The sequence below is a fragment of the Camellia sinensis genome, chromosome 5 (assembly GCF_055761805.1).
Source record: "Camellia sinensis isolate YWXY chromosome 5, ASM5576180v1, whole genome shotgun sequence".
Lineage (NCBI taxonomy): Eukaryota > Viridiplantae > Streptophyta > Magnoliopsida > Ericales > Theaceae > Camellia > Camellia sinensis.
The window spans coordinates 219,063,255-219,076,958 of record NC_138965.1 but is presented as its reverse complement, the minus strand read 5'-3'; the positions used below and the strand labels follow the sequence as shown (position 1 = coordinate 219,076,958).

The 13,704-nt window shown below is 34.4% G+C and overlaps 2 protein-coding genes across 3 annotated transcripts; one reads left to right on the top strand and one right to left on the bottom strand.

The window, feature by feature from the left end:
- Positions 1–2: 2 nt before the first annotated feature.
- On the bottom strand, positions 3–8,091 carry LOC114266616 (uncharacterized protein At2g33490). The gene is made up of 11 exons (XM_028207537.2): positions 7,756–8,091; positions 6,465–6,537; positions 5,810–5,884; positions 4,963–5,024; positions 4,801–4,869; positions 3,964–3,992; positions 3,672–3,879; positions 3,317–3,586; positions 2,475–2,528; positions 1,264–2,280; positions 3–261 (listed from the first exon to the last, which is right to left on the bottom strand). The coding sequence occupies exons 1-10, from the start codon at positions 7,858–7,860 to the stop codon at positions 1,273–1,275; spliced, it is 1,953 nt and encodes a 650-aa protein (XP_028063338.2). The 5' UTR covers positions 7,861–8,091; the 3' UTR covers positions 3–261; positions 1,264–1,272.
- A 1,509-nt stretch (positions 8,092–9,600) lies between these two features.
- On the top strand, positions 9,601–13,429 carry LOC145791209 (uncharacterized). 2 transcript variants are annotated; one of them, XR_014331089.1, is made up of 2 exons: positions 9,601–9,735; positions 12,253–12,392. XR_014331089.1 is itself a non-coding variant. In XM_082871494.1 (2 exons), the coding sequence occupies exons 1-2, from the start codon at positions 10,616–10,618 to the stop codon at positions 13,302–13,304; spliced, it is 2,142 nt and encodes a 713-aa protein (XP_082727620.1). In that variant the 5' UTR covers positions 10,484–10,615; the 3' UTR covers positions 13,305–13,429. The 2 variants fall into 2 exon arrangements, 1 of the variants encoding a protein (XP_082727620.1); XM_082871494.1 differs by lacking the exon at positions 9,601–9,735 and adding an exon at positions 10,484–11,705 and having other exon boundaries at positions 12,253–13,429.
- Positions 13,430–13,704: the final 275 nt, after the last annotated feature.

The following is a 13,704-nucleotide window of genomic DNA, read 5'->3' as shown; positions in this document are numbered from 1 at the left end:
AATTGATTCAATAAGCAAATTAATTATTTTAAAAAAATGTGGAAAATATCATATAAAATTCCTCATCTGAGAGCTCATATCATGATAAATAAAGTGAATTTAAAAAATAAAATAAAATAAAATAATGGGCAAAAATAGACAAAAGCAACATATTTACAGACCTGCACCTGTACCAAATCATAAGAGAGACACTTTGTCTCCCACCTAAATTGGAAGAACAAAATTATTTGGAGAAGAGTATCGAATCAGATCAACCTGTGCCTGTGTCAAAAAAAAAAAAAAACATTTGAAATTTTCATTGCTAAGAAAAAATTTGAGTGAAGATCAAATTTAACTACTATACAGAATAAAAACTTGCCAAAACAAATAGCACAAAAACAGAAATTTTTTAATAAAACTATTGCTAAAAAAAAAAAATTCTAAAACGGCAAACAGCACAAATTTGAAAGCCTAAATGACCTAATTTGGTCAAAAACCAACGTAGCTCAAAGCTGTGAGTGTGTTATCCTTTCCAATAGAACATGGGCTTTTTGAAGCAAATCTAAAGACGTTGACCTAAGCTTCTAACTCCATCACTCTAATTTGCAGACAAGACAATCTTATATTCTGAAACAGACACCAGGTGTGAGAGAGGGCAAAACCTCAAACCTGGATTCAAAACATGCCTATTTTGCACTACACATATTCTACATTGAGCGCACAAGATTTTTTTTTAAAATTTTTCACATTTTCTTTACTAAAGAACCTCAGGAAAACGATATAGTGACAATAATGTCTGAAGCAATAACTGTGCAACTGGTTCCAAGCACAACTCTGGTGTCCCACAAACTATTATGCAAGTGAACAGGTGTCAAATGAAAATGAGCACAACCTTTATTTAGTTAGAAATACAACTCTAATAGTGAGTGTCCTATTGCATTACGGCATCTCCAATCACGAATGACTCAGTTAGAGTTTTCACCTCAACTTCACATAACACAAAAGTAGAGTTAAGGAGGAATCAAAAGTACTTTCAGAAAAAAAAGATACCTAGGTTTTGGCCACAAAAAACATGTAGCTTATCTGGCATGATCATCTGATCAATGAGCTTACCTAAGCATTGTCGCAATTAAGATCATTTAAGCATGGTTACCAAAAAAGTTCAGCCTCACGATGTTTAACAGATTGTGGAATCTAATTAAACCTAAAACAGTGTCTAACTAACATGATTTAGTACAAACTTTTCAAATTCAAAAGGAAATAAGAAGTGGGTTTCTTAATTACCTCTAGTTTCTATGAAGCTGTAGATGCAGGCTGAATCTTTGGTATGGAAATTGGTGTCAGAGGAGGCGAAGCAATGTCTTCAGCCTTCTGGTCCATCTTCAAAGTTTGTGATGCTCCCAATGGCATGGACACTGTCAATCTTTGCCCCCCGGATATGGAAAAACTACAAGGAACTGCCTCAGGAGGTGTTGGCAGAGGAGATGCCACTGTGGGCCCCAATTTATTTGCAGCAGGATTCTCTTGACCTTTTGACACCAACGGGCCTGAATAACCGATTTCATTCGAAGGTCTTGCAGAAAACTTGGAGGCTGCATTGGCAGGGGGTCTAGGAAGCTCATGAAGTTCACTTATTTTAGGTGATGACGTGAAAGTAGGGGAAGCACTTGGAGATAGTTTTTGAGATGATGATGGCCTAGGTATTGGTGTACGCAAGAGAGGTCCAGAAAACAGCTTAGGTGGTCCTGTTGAGACGAAAGGAATGCTGGTAGATAAACCTGCCTTTTTTGACCATGACTTACCTGTTAATGGACCAGAGAAAGCCAGTCTTTTGATTTTTTTAGCATCAGAAATAGGATGTCGATCATGCGGATGTGATGGGAGCTCCTCAGCCAAAGGAGGGGATAAGCTGGTTGATGTAGTTTTATTATTGCTCTCTTTGAGTACTGATGTTTGACTTGGGACAACAGGTCCTGACATTCTCTCATTTCCTACAATTTTTTCATATTTTTTCTGTTCTAAAGGAGATGAATGACTGTAGTTAAATGTACCCCTGCTAAAACTTGTCTGTCTTATTCGAGAATCTTGAGCACCTTGTCCTTTAGAAACTGGACTCTTTGTTTCAACTGGTGTGGGAAGTACATATGAGTGAAACTTCCGTGAAGATAATGGCCGTAGTTGTCTGAACCTTTCAGCAGGATCAAATTTCTTCTCAGCAGAAAGTGGTGCTGATTGGCTGCTCGCCTTAAGTTCTCCATCGAAGGCAAAATAATTCCCACCAAGGTTTCCATCTATATTTTCCTGCAAACATGAAAACAGGAGAGGCATATATCTTGGTGCCAAACTTAATCACCAATATGACGGCAAAAGGTGGAGCTAAAATTATTATTATTTAAATAATAATAATAATAATCAGCTTAAAAGCTACAACAAGGGAGATAAAATGTGACACCCAGCTTATTATCTCTGTGTAAATAGGATTTCATGTTCTTTACCTTTGCTGCATCCACTTCAGCAACTCGTGGAAATGTAAGGCCCGCACAATCCAACTGTAGAAAAATTATACATAATAAAATAATAAGACATAACATACAGATTACATTAGAATGCAATACTTTCAGTAATTAAAGCTAAATGCAATAGATTAGTTGATATGTAGCTACATTAGAGCATGAAATATCTAGGAATCAGAAGTTCTCAAGTACACATGAAATATTTGTGCATTGGCAAGTAACAATGTCCTGTTCTTGCTTATGGTTCTATCCTCATGTGATTATCAAGGTCATCAATGATCTCAGCACTACCGTGTCACCAAGCATCTTTTCTACCACAAGCGTGGTGATAGAGCTTTTGAAGTACCAAATGAAAACATCCAATAATTTGTCCTGTTTGTGGCATTAATAATGATCATGGCTAATATAATAATGCCAAATTGAGAACTCCTAATCTGAAGGTCCAAAAGAAAAAACCATCCATTCTTTGGTTTTCAATTTCATTGACCCTTCATAAAGGCAGCAAATAATGGGCTAAGAACCTTTAATACCAACAAAAATATATGTAAATTCAATAAGAGAACCTAACAATAAAAAAAAAGAAGAAAAAAAAATCTAGCTTGGCATAATCAAAGCCTCATTTCTTTATAAAAGCATGACAAAGAAACCATGATTGCAAACTTCAATGGGAAGGACAAATCCCCCAAGTTTAATTCTTTTTACTAATAGGTTTCCCTAACTTAAGTTCGTTGTTATTTGACAAATATCAATTTTCAATTTTCTATAAACAAAAAAAGAAAGGATTTGATTCTTCTCAATTAATATAAGAAACTTTAAATTCTCACCTCCATTGAGCTTCCTGGTGTAGAAGAAACATTTTTCCCCTGGTCATTTTGTCCATAGTCAAAACTCAACTCACTATCATCATGAACATTATAGTCACCATCATCATCGTCGTCATAGTCATCATCACTAGTATCACTGTCATCATCATCATCATCATCATCATCTTCAAGTCCATTGAACTGATAATCAATATGTTGCTGTTGAGTGACCAATTTGACATGTGGCTCAACTGTCTCAAGAGATTTGAGACCCTTCCTAAAGAAGCACAACTGTTTCAACCATGAAAGAAAGCATATCATTGATCATCCAACAAGAAGTAAACGACATCTGGCACTAAATTATTAAGAAGAAAACCTGAGCAGCATGGTGCCGAGCAGCTTGTGTAAGAAGACTCCGGGACTGTCCTTGTTTCAGAGATTTCAAGCGGAACACAAATAAAGTAGCCTCCTCATCATATTCATCATGAGCTGCTTGCAACTGCTGAGAAGAAAAACTCTCTCCTTTACTGCTTCTCAACCTCCCCTTTTCTCTGTGTCTTGTTGTCATGTATTCATATACACTTCTGGTGAGCACGAATCCAAGGTCAGAATAAATTCATTTCACATTGTAAACTAAATAAACAATAAATAGAAAAATAAAATTGGACCTTTTCTCATCACACTGTCTCTTCATCTCCTGCATCAACATAAAAGGAAAAACAATTTTGACTGTCACTATTACAAAAGGCTTGGATGCCCATATAGATATATATAATATATTCTGATAAAATGAATGCATAGAAATAGAATCAATAAAACCAATATGAAAAATCTCCCGGTGGACAATCTGACAATACAAGCAAAAGCTGTAAAGCAAAATGAATACAAACAAATTATTAAAAAAGTGGGTCATACTTCTTTCATTCAACCCTCCCATCTTACATGATCTCCTGCTTAAACAGAAAAGATATTTTCTACAAAATTCACTATATTGTCATCACTGAAAAAAAATAATTACACTGAATTTTTATCATTGCTCATTGGTTATCTTTTAGCAACCTCAACAAAGCTCACGCTATTCCCAAGGCCAATCATGAAAATTTAGTAGCTTTTCAAAAATTAGAAAACAAAAATGGCATTTGGGACCATGCCACATGTTCAGAGATGAGAGGCCCATTCATTAGAAAGTCCAACTTTTAAATGTAATAAGCATTTAGTGTTTTAATTCAAATGAAATAATTTTTAGTTTCCAAGTCTACCTTTTTCCACTTCTAAATGCATTCACACTCATTTACAAAGGATAAATTTGAAAAGTTGTAGAATTTTGCACTTTTGACTTTTCAAAGCAAACTATATTTTGGGACATCGCAAAATGTAAAGGACCTACAATTTGGGACAGATGGAGGTAAAGATCATTTAGAATTGGATAACAAAGATGAGCACTGTCCAAGAACACCAATAACACTGAACATGCTGATTACATCAAAGAGCTCACAAGAACAAACCTCAACTGTTCGAAGTTCATTAAGAAGGGACTCTGATGGGATCGTGATTGTCTGGAAAATATGAGAACGCTGAAATACAGAATGCAACAACTCTTTATCATCACCCAGGCATAAACAAGGAAAGAATTTTAAAATAATCAACATAAATAATTAAGGACCCACATAATTGTCAACAAGTTTCTGAAGTTCAAACTGCAGTTTTCCCAGCATTAGCAAAACTTTACCTGCATACGAGCAGAAACAACACAGATCAAAATAAATAAATATATAAATACATAAATAAATAAAAATGAAACATCTATAAGGCAGACTCCAAACCAAGACAATTTGAAAGTGCAACAAAGTCTCTTCACGAAAAGTTTAGTATCAAATCTCCCGTCTTTCAATCTTGTATTGTTTATATACATTTTACGAAATGGTAGATCAACATAAATATTGAAATACATCAGCTCCCATCCCCCAGAAAAAAAAATAAAATAAAAATAAAATAAAATAAAATAAAATAAAAAATAAAAAAAACTTATTACACAAACCATCAAGGAATTAAATCTAACCAACTAAATAACTAGCTAAGGTCACATCTGACAAAGTAGAAGGATTTTTCCTGTATCTGCTAATGTAACTTAAATCAATCTTCTCTTATCACCCAAAAACCAAAAAATGTTCCGTAGAAGCAAATTTTAGAAATTTCAATTATCTTTTCCCTATTATATTTTTTAAAAAACCATGCTTTCCTCCCAACAAATTGTATAAGTGGAACGAAAGCCCATGATTTAAATTCCAGTGTGCAACTCACAGGGAAAAGAAGGTTAATCACAGTAATCACTATGCTTGCAAGAAATATTATGCATACAAAGATTCTTAAGAAAATATTTTTAGGGGAAAAAGAAAGAAGAAGGAAGCCCAGACTTGGTCCTCAGTAAAGTATACAAAAGATTATAAATCACATATATTTTCTCTAAATAATCCCAGTGAAAGTAAATACACAATAGAACTTCCATTCACTTACCACTTTCTTCATCATCATTCAATGCAGTCTTCTCAAGAAGACAAGCACCCATTTCCCTTAATGACTCTGAGAATTCTGAAAATAAATGGAATTGATTCATGAGACCTCTTGCTCGAAAAGAGCCCACCAAAAAACTTTGATAGAAGTAAGTTGCCACTAAGACTGCAATAATAAAAAATTAAGAAATCCCCCCCGCAAGCAAAAATAAATCCAGAAGACAGTTTAAAGGGCTAAAGTAATCAGGTCATCTTGTTATGTTTCTGCTTCCGTAAGTTCAAATATTCCAAGAAATCACAGCAAATTACTTACATAAAAAGCTACTGCCTTCCAGGCAGGATAGCGAAACTAAGTTTTGACTTCAGCATTGTCAGAAATGCATGGTTTGGACAATTATGAAGCAACCAGCCAACCCAGCCCGCATCAGTGAGGCCATAAACTAGACTTACCTATGAAGTATTGCCAACTATGGAGGACCCAACCCCATGTTCCATGGAATAAACTCACTCCCAATAGACAAAACATAATAGGAGACGAATGCTGTTGACAGTTGATTTATGTAATTGTCCAGTTTCTGTATTATATGTTTGTTACAAACAACTACATTGTTCTATGAGTCAAGAAAACACAAAATATAAAAATTACATCAGTTAAATACCATATGCACTGTTTGCTGTTGCTGCCGCAGCAGAAAGTAAGCTATCATAGCAATCTCTCATGTCTTGCATGTCCTGCAATAAATAAAACCAAATTAAGTATAGAATTTGATTGGCAAACATTCCAAAAGCCCTAGACATTAAAACACTCAAGCCAGATAGTATATGTGTGTGTGTGTGTGTGTGTGTGTGTTTACAAAGTCCTAAGTTGTCATTACAGTAAAATATATATATATATATATATGAAATTGAAAACTTGACCACTGAATCTGTTGGTTACCACCATTCCTCCAGAAATTGGATTTCACAGTAATAAGGCCAAGACACACAAAAGTCAGGAGAGGGAACTGAATGCAATTTGCAAACTGTATTGGTGGTATGAAATTGAGCAAAGAGAGAGAAACTAAGACACCACCATTTGGACCACCATCATGTTGTCATTGTTGATGCCCTTCATTTCAAGCACCACAATCTATTGCCAACGATAGCCATCATTACCAGCTCCATTTAGGCACTACCCTAACCCAACAACACCTATGAACTCCAGTATTACAGTATATCACTTCTTCAAAGTAAACCACCTCTGCCATGTAGCCTTCAATATAAACATCCACCCTGCCTTCAGCAACTCATAATCATTTGCACCTCACACAATCAGTAACTAAGATAACCACAATAGTCATCGTGATATGAAACCTTCAACCCCTCTCACGATTAACGCCACTGCAATTCGACATGGCATCAAGATACCATTTTGGAACCAAGTTTTATACTTTTAAGGAGGAAATTGTAACTACGCTTTATACTATATGACAGGTACCAACGAAATCCAAGAATTCTATGAGATAATGAGCACCAAGAACAAAGAATTTAACTCCATTTGCATGCTAAAGACAACCAAGAGAAAATACCATTCCCAAAGTACAGATGACACATTGAATTCCATGACAGTAAGTAAGAGAGAAGACGCATAGGCATAACCTCAACCTAATGAGGAAGATCAAAAATCCACAACCAGGAAACTCAAAAAAATCCAATCTTTTCTTTTGTCTTTTAATTTTTTCCTATCGCCCTTCAGAATTGAATTCAAATTCATTCAAGTTCGCAGCAACATGAAATCAATTAATGACAATACATTTACTTCTCGTATAACGAAACGAAAATGTAATACAAGAATATAGCTTCTGTCATAATTCAACAAAAATAGTTGCATTTAGTAAATCATAAGAGGACAAAGACTGAAAAAAATCTAAAATTTTCAAGGGAAACAAACAGAGGCGCGAATGAATATACCTGAGAAGCAGAGGCAATCTCTTCCCGAGATTGTTGAAGACGACGGTCTCTTTTATCCCTGGACTCGCTGTGCCTGTGAAGCAGCTTCTTCAAAGAAGTCCTCATCTCCTTCTTCTTCCTCTTCTTCTTGAGAGAGAGAGAGACAGAGAGAGATCAGACGTGTTGTTTGCTGTGTTTAACTACCAGAAATGAAAAACCTAGAGAGAGCGCGCGCGCGCGCCAGAGAGAGAGAGAGAGGGGAGAGGGAGCTAAGCTACATTGACCAATTTGTTGTTCAACTCGGCTATCTCCTTTTCAGAGAGAGGCATTTCGGTTCCTCTCCTCACGTCACACAACAGTTTCGAAATGAATGACCAAATATTTATAAAAGGGCATGGCTTCTCTCCGATCCGGTATCGGGCTGGTCGTATTGTTGGGTCTGTGGAAACTTATTACGGGTTTTGTTTTGATAATCTGAATTGTTTAATGTATAGAACTCGTCGATTATTATATGTCTATGAAAAATCACGTTGATCGGATATCGATAGCTATATGATCAAATCAGTTTCGTATTAAAAAATTAGACGGTGAACAAATTAACGATTGACAAAAAACTGTTTTAATCACATAGCTATCGATATTCGATCAATGTGATTTTTTACAGATATATAGTACTCTACATATTGAACGGTTCAGATTATCAAAACGGGACCCATGATGAGCCTCGAGAGATCCAACAGTACGATTCAATCCGATTCCAGACTGAACAGAAACCAACGATCACGAAAATGAGATAATAAACAATATTATAAACAAAAAATTTATAAAATTTTTAATGTGATGTTTCTTTTCTTCTCACGTGGTTTTCAATTTTGGTTTTCTATTAATATTAATTTTTTTTATTTATTTAATCTCTCTAACCAATCCAGCCTAACCCAACATTTTCGGAAATTGAGACTTGATATTTGAATTTGACTCTCACCTAAAATATCATGAGAAATAATTAGTTTGAAAAAAAAGAATATTTTAATAGAGTTATTCTTTGAAAGAAAAAATATATATTAGATAATTTTTTTTTATTTTATTTGAGAGTATTGTGTCCAACATAGAAGAATGTTATATTTTGTTCTATGATAAGAGATAATGAGTATTTTAAAAAATTATTTATAAATTTATATCATAAATGAAAGTAACTCCATTTCACACATTATTGAAATGTTACAATTTTTGATTGATTCAAAATAACAAGATTCATAATTTTAAGTGAAGTCAATAATTCTTTTAATGAAAGGTCTACCATTTTTAACTATAAAATTTTGTGTTTTATCTATACACTCTCAAAATGTGAGAACAAATTTAAATTCTATATAATATGATAAAAAAAAAAAAGCTTGGCACCATTAAAATATTACTTATAATTTACTTACAAGGAAATAGGAATTAATTGGTAAAATAAATCAATAACGATCTTCATAAAAGAATCCACATCAGTATGGATAAATTTAAGAATTAAATACTTTTAATGTGAAAATAAAAATCTCACTTCTTGTAATTTATGAAATAATTATTAGCTATTTTAAACAATATTATGGTTTTGTTTTTTTTTTTCAAGCATACATATTATTTAGGGAAAATTGGCCTAAGGTCCCTCCTCTACTTTTGATATGAGGAGAGGTCCTTTATAATATGTTTTGATGGCTAAGGTCCCTCAAATTTATTTTAGGTTATAAAGTACCTAAATTACCCTTCCTTTATAACATAAATTTGTTTTGTTTGAATATTATATGGTTGAGTTAACTGATACATTTTGGAAACCGAATTTGAAGGGGAGATTTTGTCGGAGTTTTCGTCGGAGATTTCAGTGGAGATTTCTTCGGAGATTTCAGTGGAGTTGACGAGAAAGATTGCTACGATCGTGTAGATTTTGTTGGAGATTTCGTCGGAGATTTCAGTGGTGTGATAGTGTATTGATCGCGTAGATTTTCAGTGGAGTTGAATCAGGTTTGTTTTCGATGGAGATAGCACATGCATTTTGATATTTGTTTTGAATTTTTGTGTAGAGAGAGGCCAGCTTGATAGAGTTGATTTTTATTTTTGGAATTAATTTTTTATTATTTGTTTTTTAATCAATTTGAAAGAGTGTTGACAGTGTGTTGATCGCGTAGGTTTTTGAGTTGAGTTGGATTAGGTTTGTTTTCGATTTAGATTCCAAATGTATTTTGATTTTTGTTTAGAGAGAGGCCAGCTTGATAGAGTTGATTTTTATTTTTGGAATTAATTTTTCATTCTTTGTTTTTTTGATCAATTTCAGATAGTGTTGACAGTGTAGGTGATTTTGATGTTTAGAGTTCATTTTTGGTGCTCTGTTTTTTATCAACATGATGATGAATTATAGTTGTGTTCTATGTTTTTTCAAACCAGAGAAATTTCATTTTCTGCACTATTGTTTGTGTAGTCCAGAGGAAATTATAAGTGTATATGGACATATTATTAGAAGTTTGTAATGGAGATAGAATATGAGAAAGTCAATGTAAGTTCATAAATTTCTCTATACTTGTATTTGTAGTTCAGAGAAAATTGTAAGTTTGTTACTCACTTTCAGTTTGTAGTTCAGAGAAAAGTATTTCTCTGGACTTGTATTCTATGTGATTTTTTTTTCTATAATTGTGTTTAATTGTTAGCAGTAATTTCTCTGTGATTCATTAAGTTTCTGTGATTTTGTTTTTTATCATCTTGAAGGTGAATATCAGTTTGTAGATGTCTTTGGAGTTTTATTTTAAGTTCAGAGAAAATTATAATTTTTAGAAATTTCTCTGACCAGAGATGTTGTTATTGTGAAGTGTTTGTGTGATTTTTTTTGTTGTTTTTTGTTTCAGTTTTAATGGACAGTGCAGTGTTGTTGCTGTGCAAATATGGTTATGATACTATTGTCATTAATGTTTCATGCGAATTGAATTTTGAGGAATTGGTTGGCATTTTGTGTAAAACATGGGAGAATTTGAAACCTGAGACTATGTGTATTTCATATTCTATTTTGGGCCATCCGAATTGTATGGTTCGAAATAATATTGATTTTCTGAATATGTTGAGGGTTGTTTGTGCACGCGGTGTTGATATAGTTGATGTTTCAGTTAGTAGATGTAGTACTTCTGATGAAGAGGATGAAGTGGGGTCTAATTGGGTAGATGTTGTGGATGGTGAGTGTGATAGGCTGGTGGATGTTGAAAGGAATTCACTCTCTAAGTTTTGTTCTCACCAAGAAAAGGTGTTATTGTCGGCTAGTTGGCGGAATAATATTACGAGTGTTGGACAAAAGTTTGAGGGTGGTGTGGTTGAGTTCCGTACTTTTTTATGCAAGTATGCTATTGAGGTTGGTTTTCAGTTTACGTATGTTAAAAATGACAAGCTGAGGGTTACGGCAGAATGTGCATATAAGGAATCAAGGGGATGTATGTGGCGTGTACATGCTTCTGTTGAAAAAACAAATGGGTTCTTCTACATAAGGACTTTGAACAATGAACATACGTGTGGTGTGGCGGTTCGTACGAGTAAACATTCGAGGATGACTTCCAGCTTGGTTTCTGGGCTGATACTTGAAGAGGTAAGTGCAAAACCTTTAACTCGTCCAGTGGATGTTGTGAAAGGAATGAAAGACAAGTATGGGGTCTCAATTAGTTATAACTGTGGTTGGTTGAGTGTTGAGAAAGCAAAATGTAGTACATATGGGGATTCTTGTTTGTCATTTGATCAATTACGGTGGTATTTTGATGAGGCATTGAAGAACAATCCAGGGAGTCGTTTTGAGTTAGATTTTGAAGATAACAAGCGTTTCAAAAGAGTGTTTGTGGCTTTTCATGCATGCATTGCTGGTTTCAAATATTGTCGGTCATTGCTTTTTCTTGATGGAACATTTTTGAAAGGACGATACAAAGGAGTTATGCTTGCTGCAACGGGGAAAGATGGGAATGAAGGTAATTGTAAATATATCTATTTTTATCTAAGTATGTGAATTTTCTATACATGTAGGAATTGAGTGAATGTGAATTTTCTCTGGTTTTGGCCACTGTGTGGATTTTCTATTGTTGTGGCCACTGTGAGAATTTTCAATGGATTTTTGTCAGTGTATGAATTTTCTCTGGATGTTGTCATTGTGTGAATTGTATCTGTAGGTGGTCACTAAGTGAATTTTCTCTGTATATTATGATTGTGTGAATTTTCTCTGTAGCTGGTCACTAAGTCAATTTTCTCTGGATGTTGCCAATGTGTGAATTTTCTCTGGATGTTGGCAGTGTCAAACTTCTCTTGTTGTTTTATTGTTCTATTTTTCTCTGTTGTTTTGTAGGTGGTCACTAAGTGAATTTTCTCTGTATATTATGATTGTGTGAATTTTCTCTGTAGCTGGTCACTTATTCAATTTTCTCTGGATGTTGCCAATGTGTGAATTTTCTCTGGATGTTTATTGTTCTATTTTTCTCTGCATGTGCGTACCTAATATGCTTGTTCCTATTTGTTTTGTAGGTTTTTTTCCTGTAGCTTTTGCTGTTGTTGATGCTGAGAATAAAGACAATTGGTGTTGGTTTCTTGAACATTTATATGGAGTATTAGGATCAGAAAGGGTGATAAGTTTCATATCAGATCGACATTGTGGAATTGTGGAGGGAATTGCTAGGTTTTTCCCTAACTGCTTTCATGGATTTTGTCTGGAACATCTAAAGAGAAATTTGAGGGATAAGTTGTCATGTGGAAACACAAATTTGGTTAGGGAGACGATTGTGTCCAAGTTTTCAGAATGTGCATATGCTCCAACAAAGGCATCATTTCATTTCAAGTTAAATGAGTTAAAAAGTGAGGGAGGAGACATTGTGAGTGTTTTCTTGAGAAGTTTACCATATGAAAATTGGAGTGATGCATATTTTGCAGGGAAACGTTATGGTGAGATGTATTCAAATGTTGCTGAGTCATTCAATTCATGGATACGAGAAGCTCGGCACTTGCCAATAACAAATTTGGTGGACATGATACGGTTGCAAATCATGAATATGAGGTCTGATAGGAGGCTGTTCTCTAGTAAATGGAATAAAATTTTGTGTCCTCGTATGGATAGTGTGTTGGAGAAGTCTTTTTTGGACGGGAGGACATGGAATGTGAGTTTATCATCTGATAATGTCTTTGAAGTGCATTGTTTTCCTTCGGTTATGGTTGATCTTGGGTTGAGAACTTGTTCATGTCGAAAATGGGAAATAAATGGGTATCCATGTCAACATGCTGTTGCTGCAATTTTTAGGAGTGGAAAGAATTTGAATTCATTTGTTGAACCATTTTTTCATGCTGATATGTATCGTCAAGCATACTCCTTTTCGATTGGCCCAGTTCCAACTGTTGAAAAACCTGTGTGTAGCATTGAAGATGCTATGATTTTACCTCCATTGAGCAAGAGACCTGCTGGGAGGCCGAAGAAGAACAGAATTGCTTCTACTGGAGAGTTTAAAAGGGTGATTAAGTGTAGTCGCTGTGAGAGTATTGGTCACCATAATAAGAGGACATGCAAGGAACCTTTGTTAAATAGTTGAGGATTATACATTTTATTGATGGAATAATACATTTGATGATTACTTTGTGTATTTTGTTTTGTGAAATTTATTTTTTGGACAGTGTATATAATAATATCAATCAAATTCATCCAGAGAAATTATTCAATATGAGTTAAAGTGTGTTTGTTGATATATACTATAGGCAGTGGGTTTGTAGTACCTGTAAAATTCATCCAGAGAAATTTTCCTATGGCAGAGAAAATTCTGTGTGTTGTGTTTTGAAGCTTCATATTCATCCACATAAATTTGACAATGGCAGACTAAAGTACTGTGTGGATTGTGTTTTTTCAATTTGATAATTGTTTTGTACTAACACAGTGCATTAGAGATTGAATGATCATATAGGCACCTTCTTTGGTGAGATAGGAGTTAAATTTAT

What these genes read in the sequence shown, in the direction of transcription:
- LOC114266616 (XM_028207537.2), bottom strand. Translation starts at nt 7,860, where the DNA reads ATGAGGACTTCTTTGAAGAAGCTGCTTCACAGGCACAGCGAGTCCAGG. An exon ending in CACCAGGAAGCTCAATGGAG is followed by an intron (nt 2,529 to 3,316) that starts GTGAGAATTTAA and finishes ATTTTTCTACAG; the next exon opens with TTGGATTGTGCGGGCCTTAC. An exon ending in CTGAAGTGGATGCAGCAAAG is followed by an intron (nt 2,281 to 2,474) that starts GTAAAGAACATG and finishes TCATGTTTGCAG; the next exon opens with GAAAATATAGATGGAAACCT.
- LOC145791209 (XM_082871494.1), top strand. Translation starts at nt 10,616, where the DNA reads ATGGACAGTGCAGTGTTGTTGCTGTGCAAATATGGTTATGATACTATT. An exon ending in GGGGAAAGATGGGAATGAAG is followed by an intron (nt 11,706 to 12,252) that starts GTAATTGTAAAT and finishes TTTGTTTTGTAG; the next exon opens with GTTTTTTTCCTGTAGCTTTT.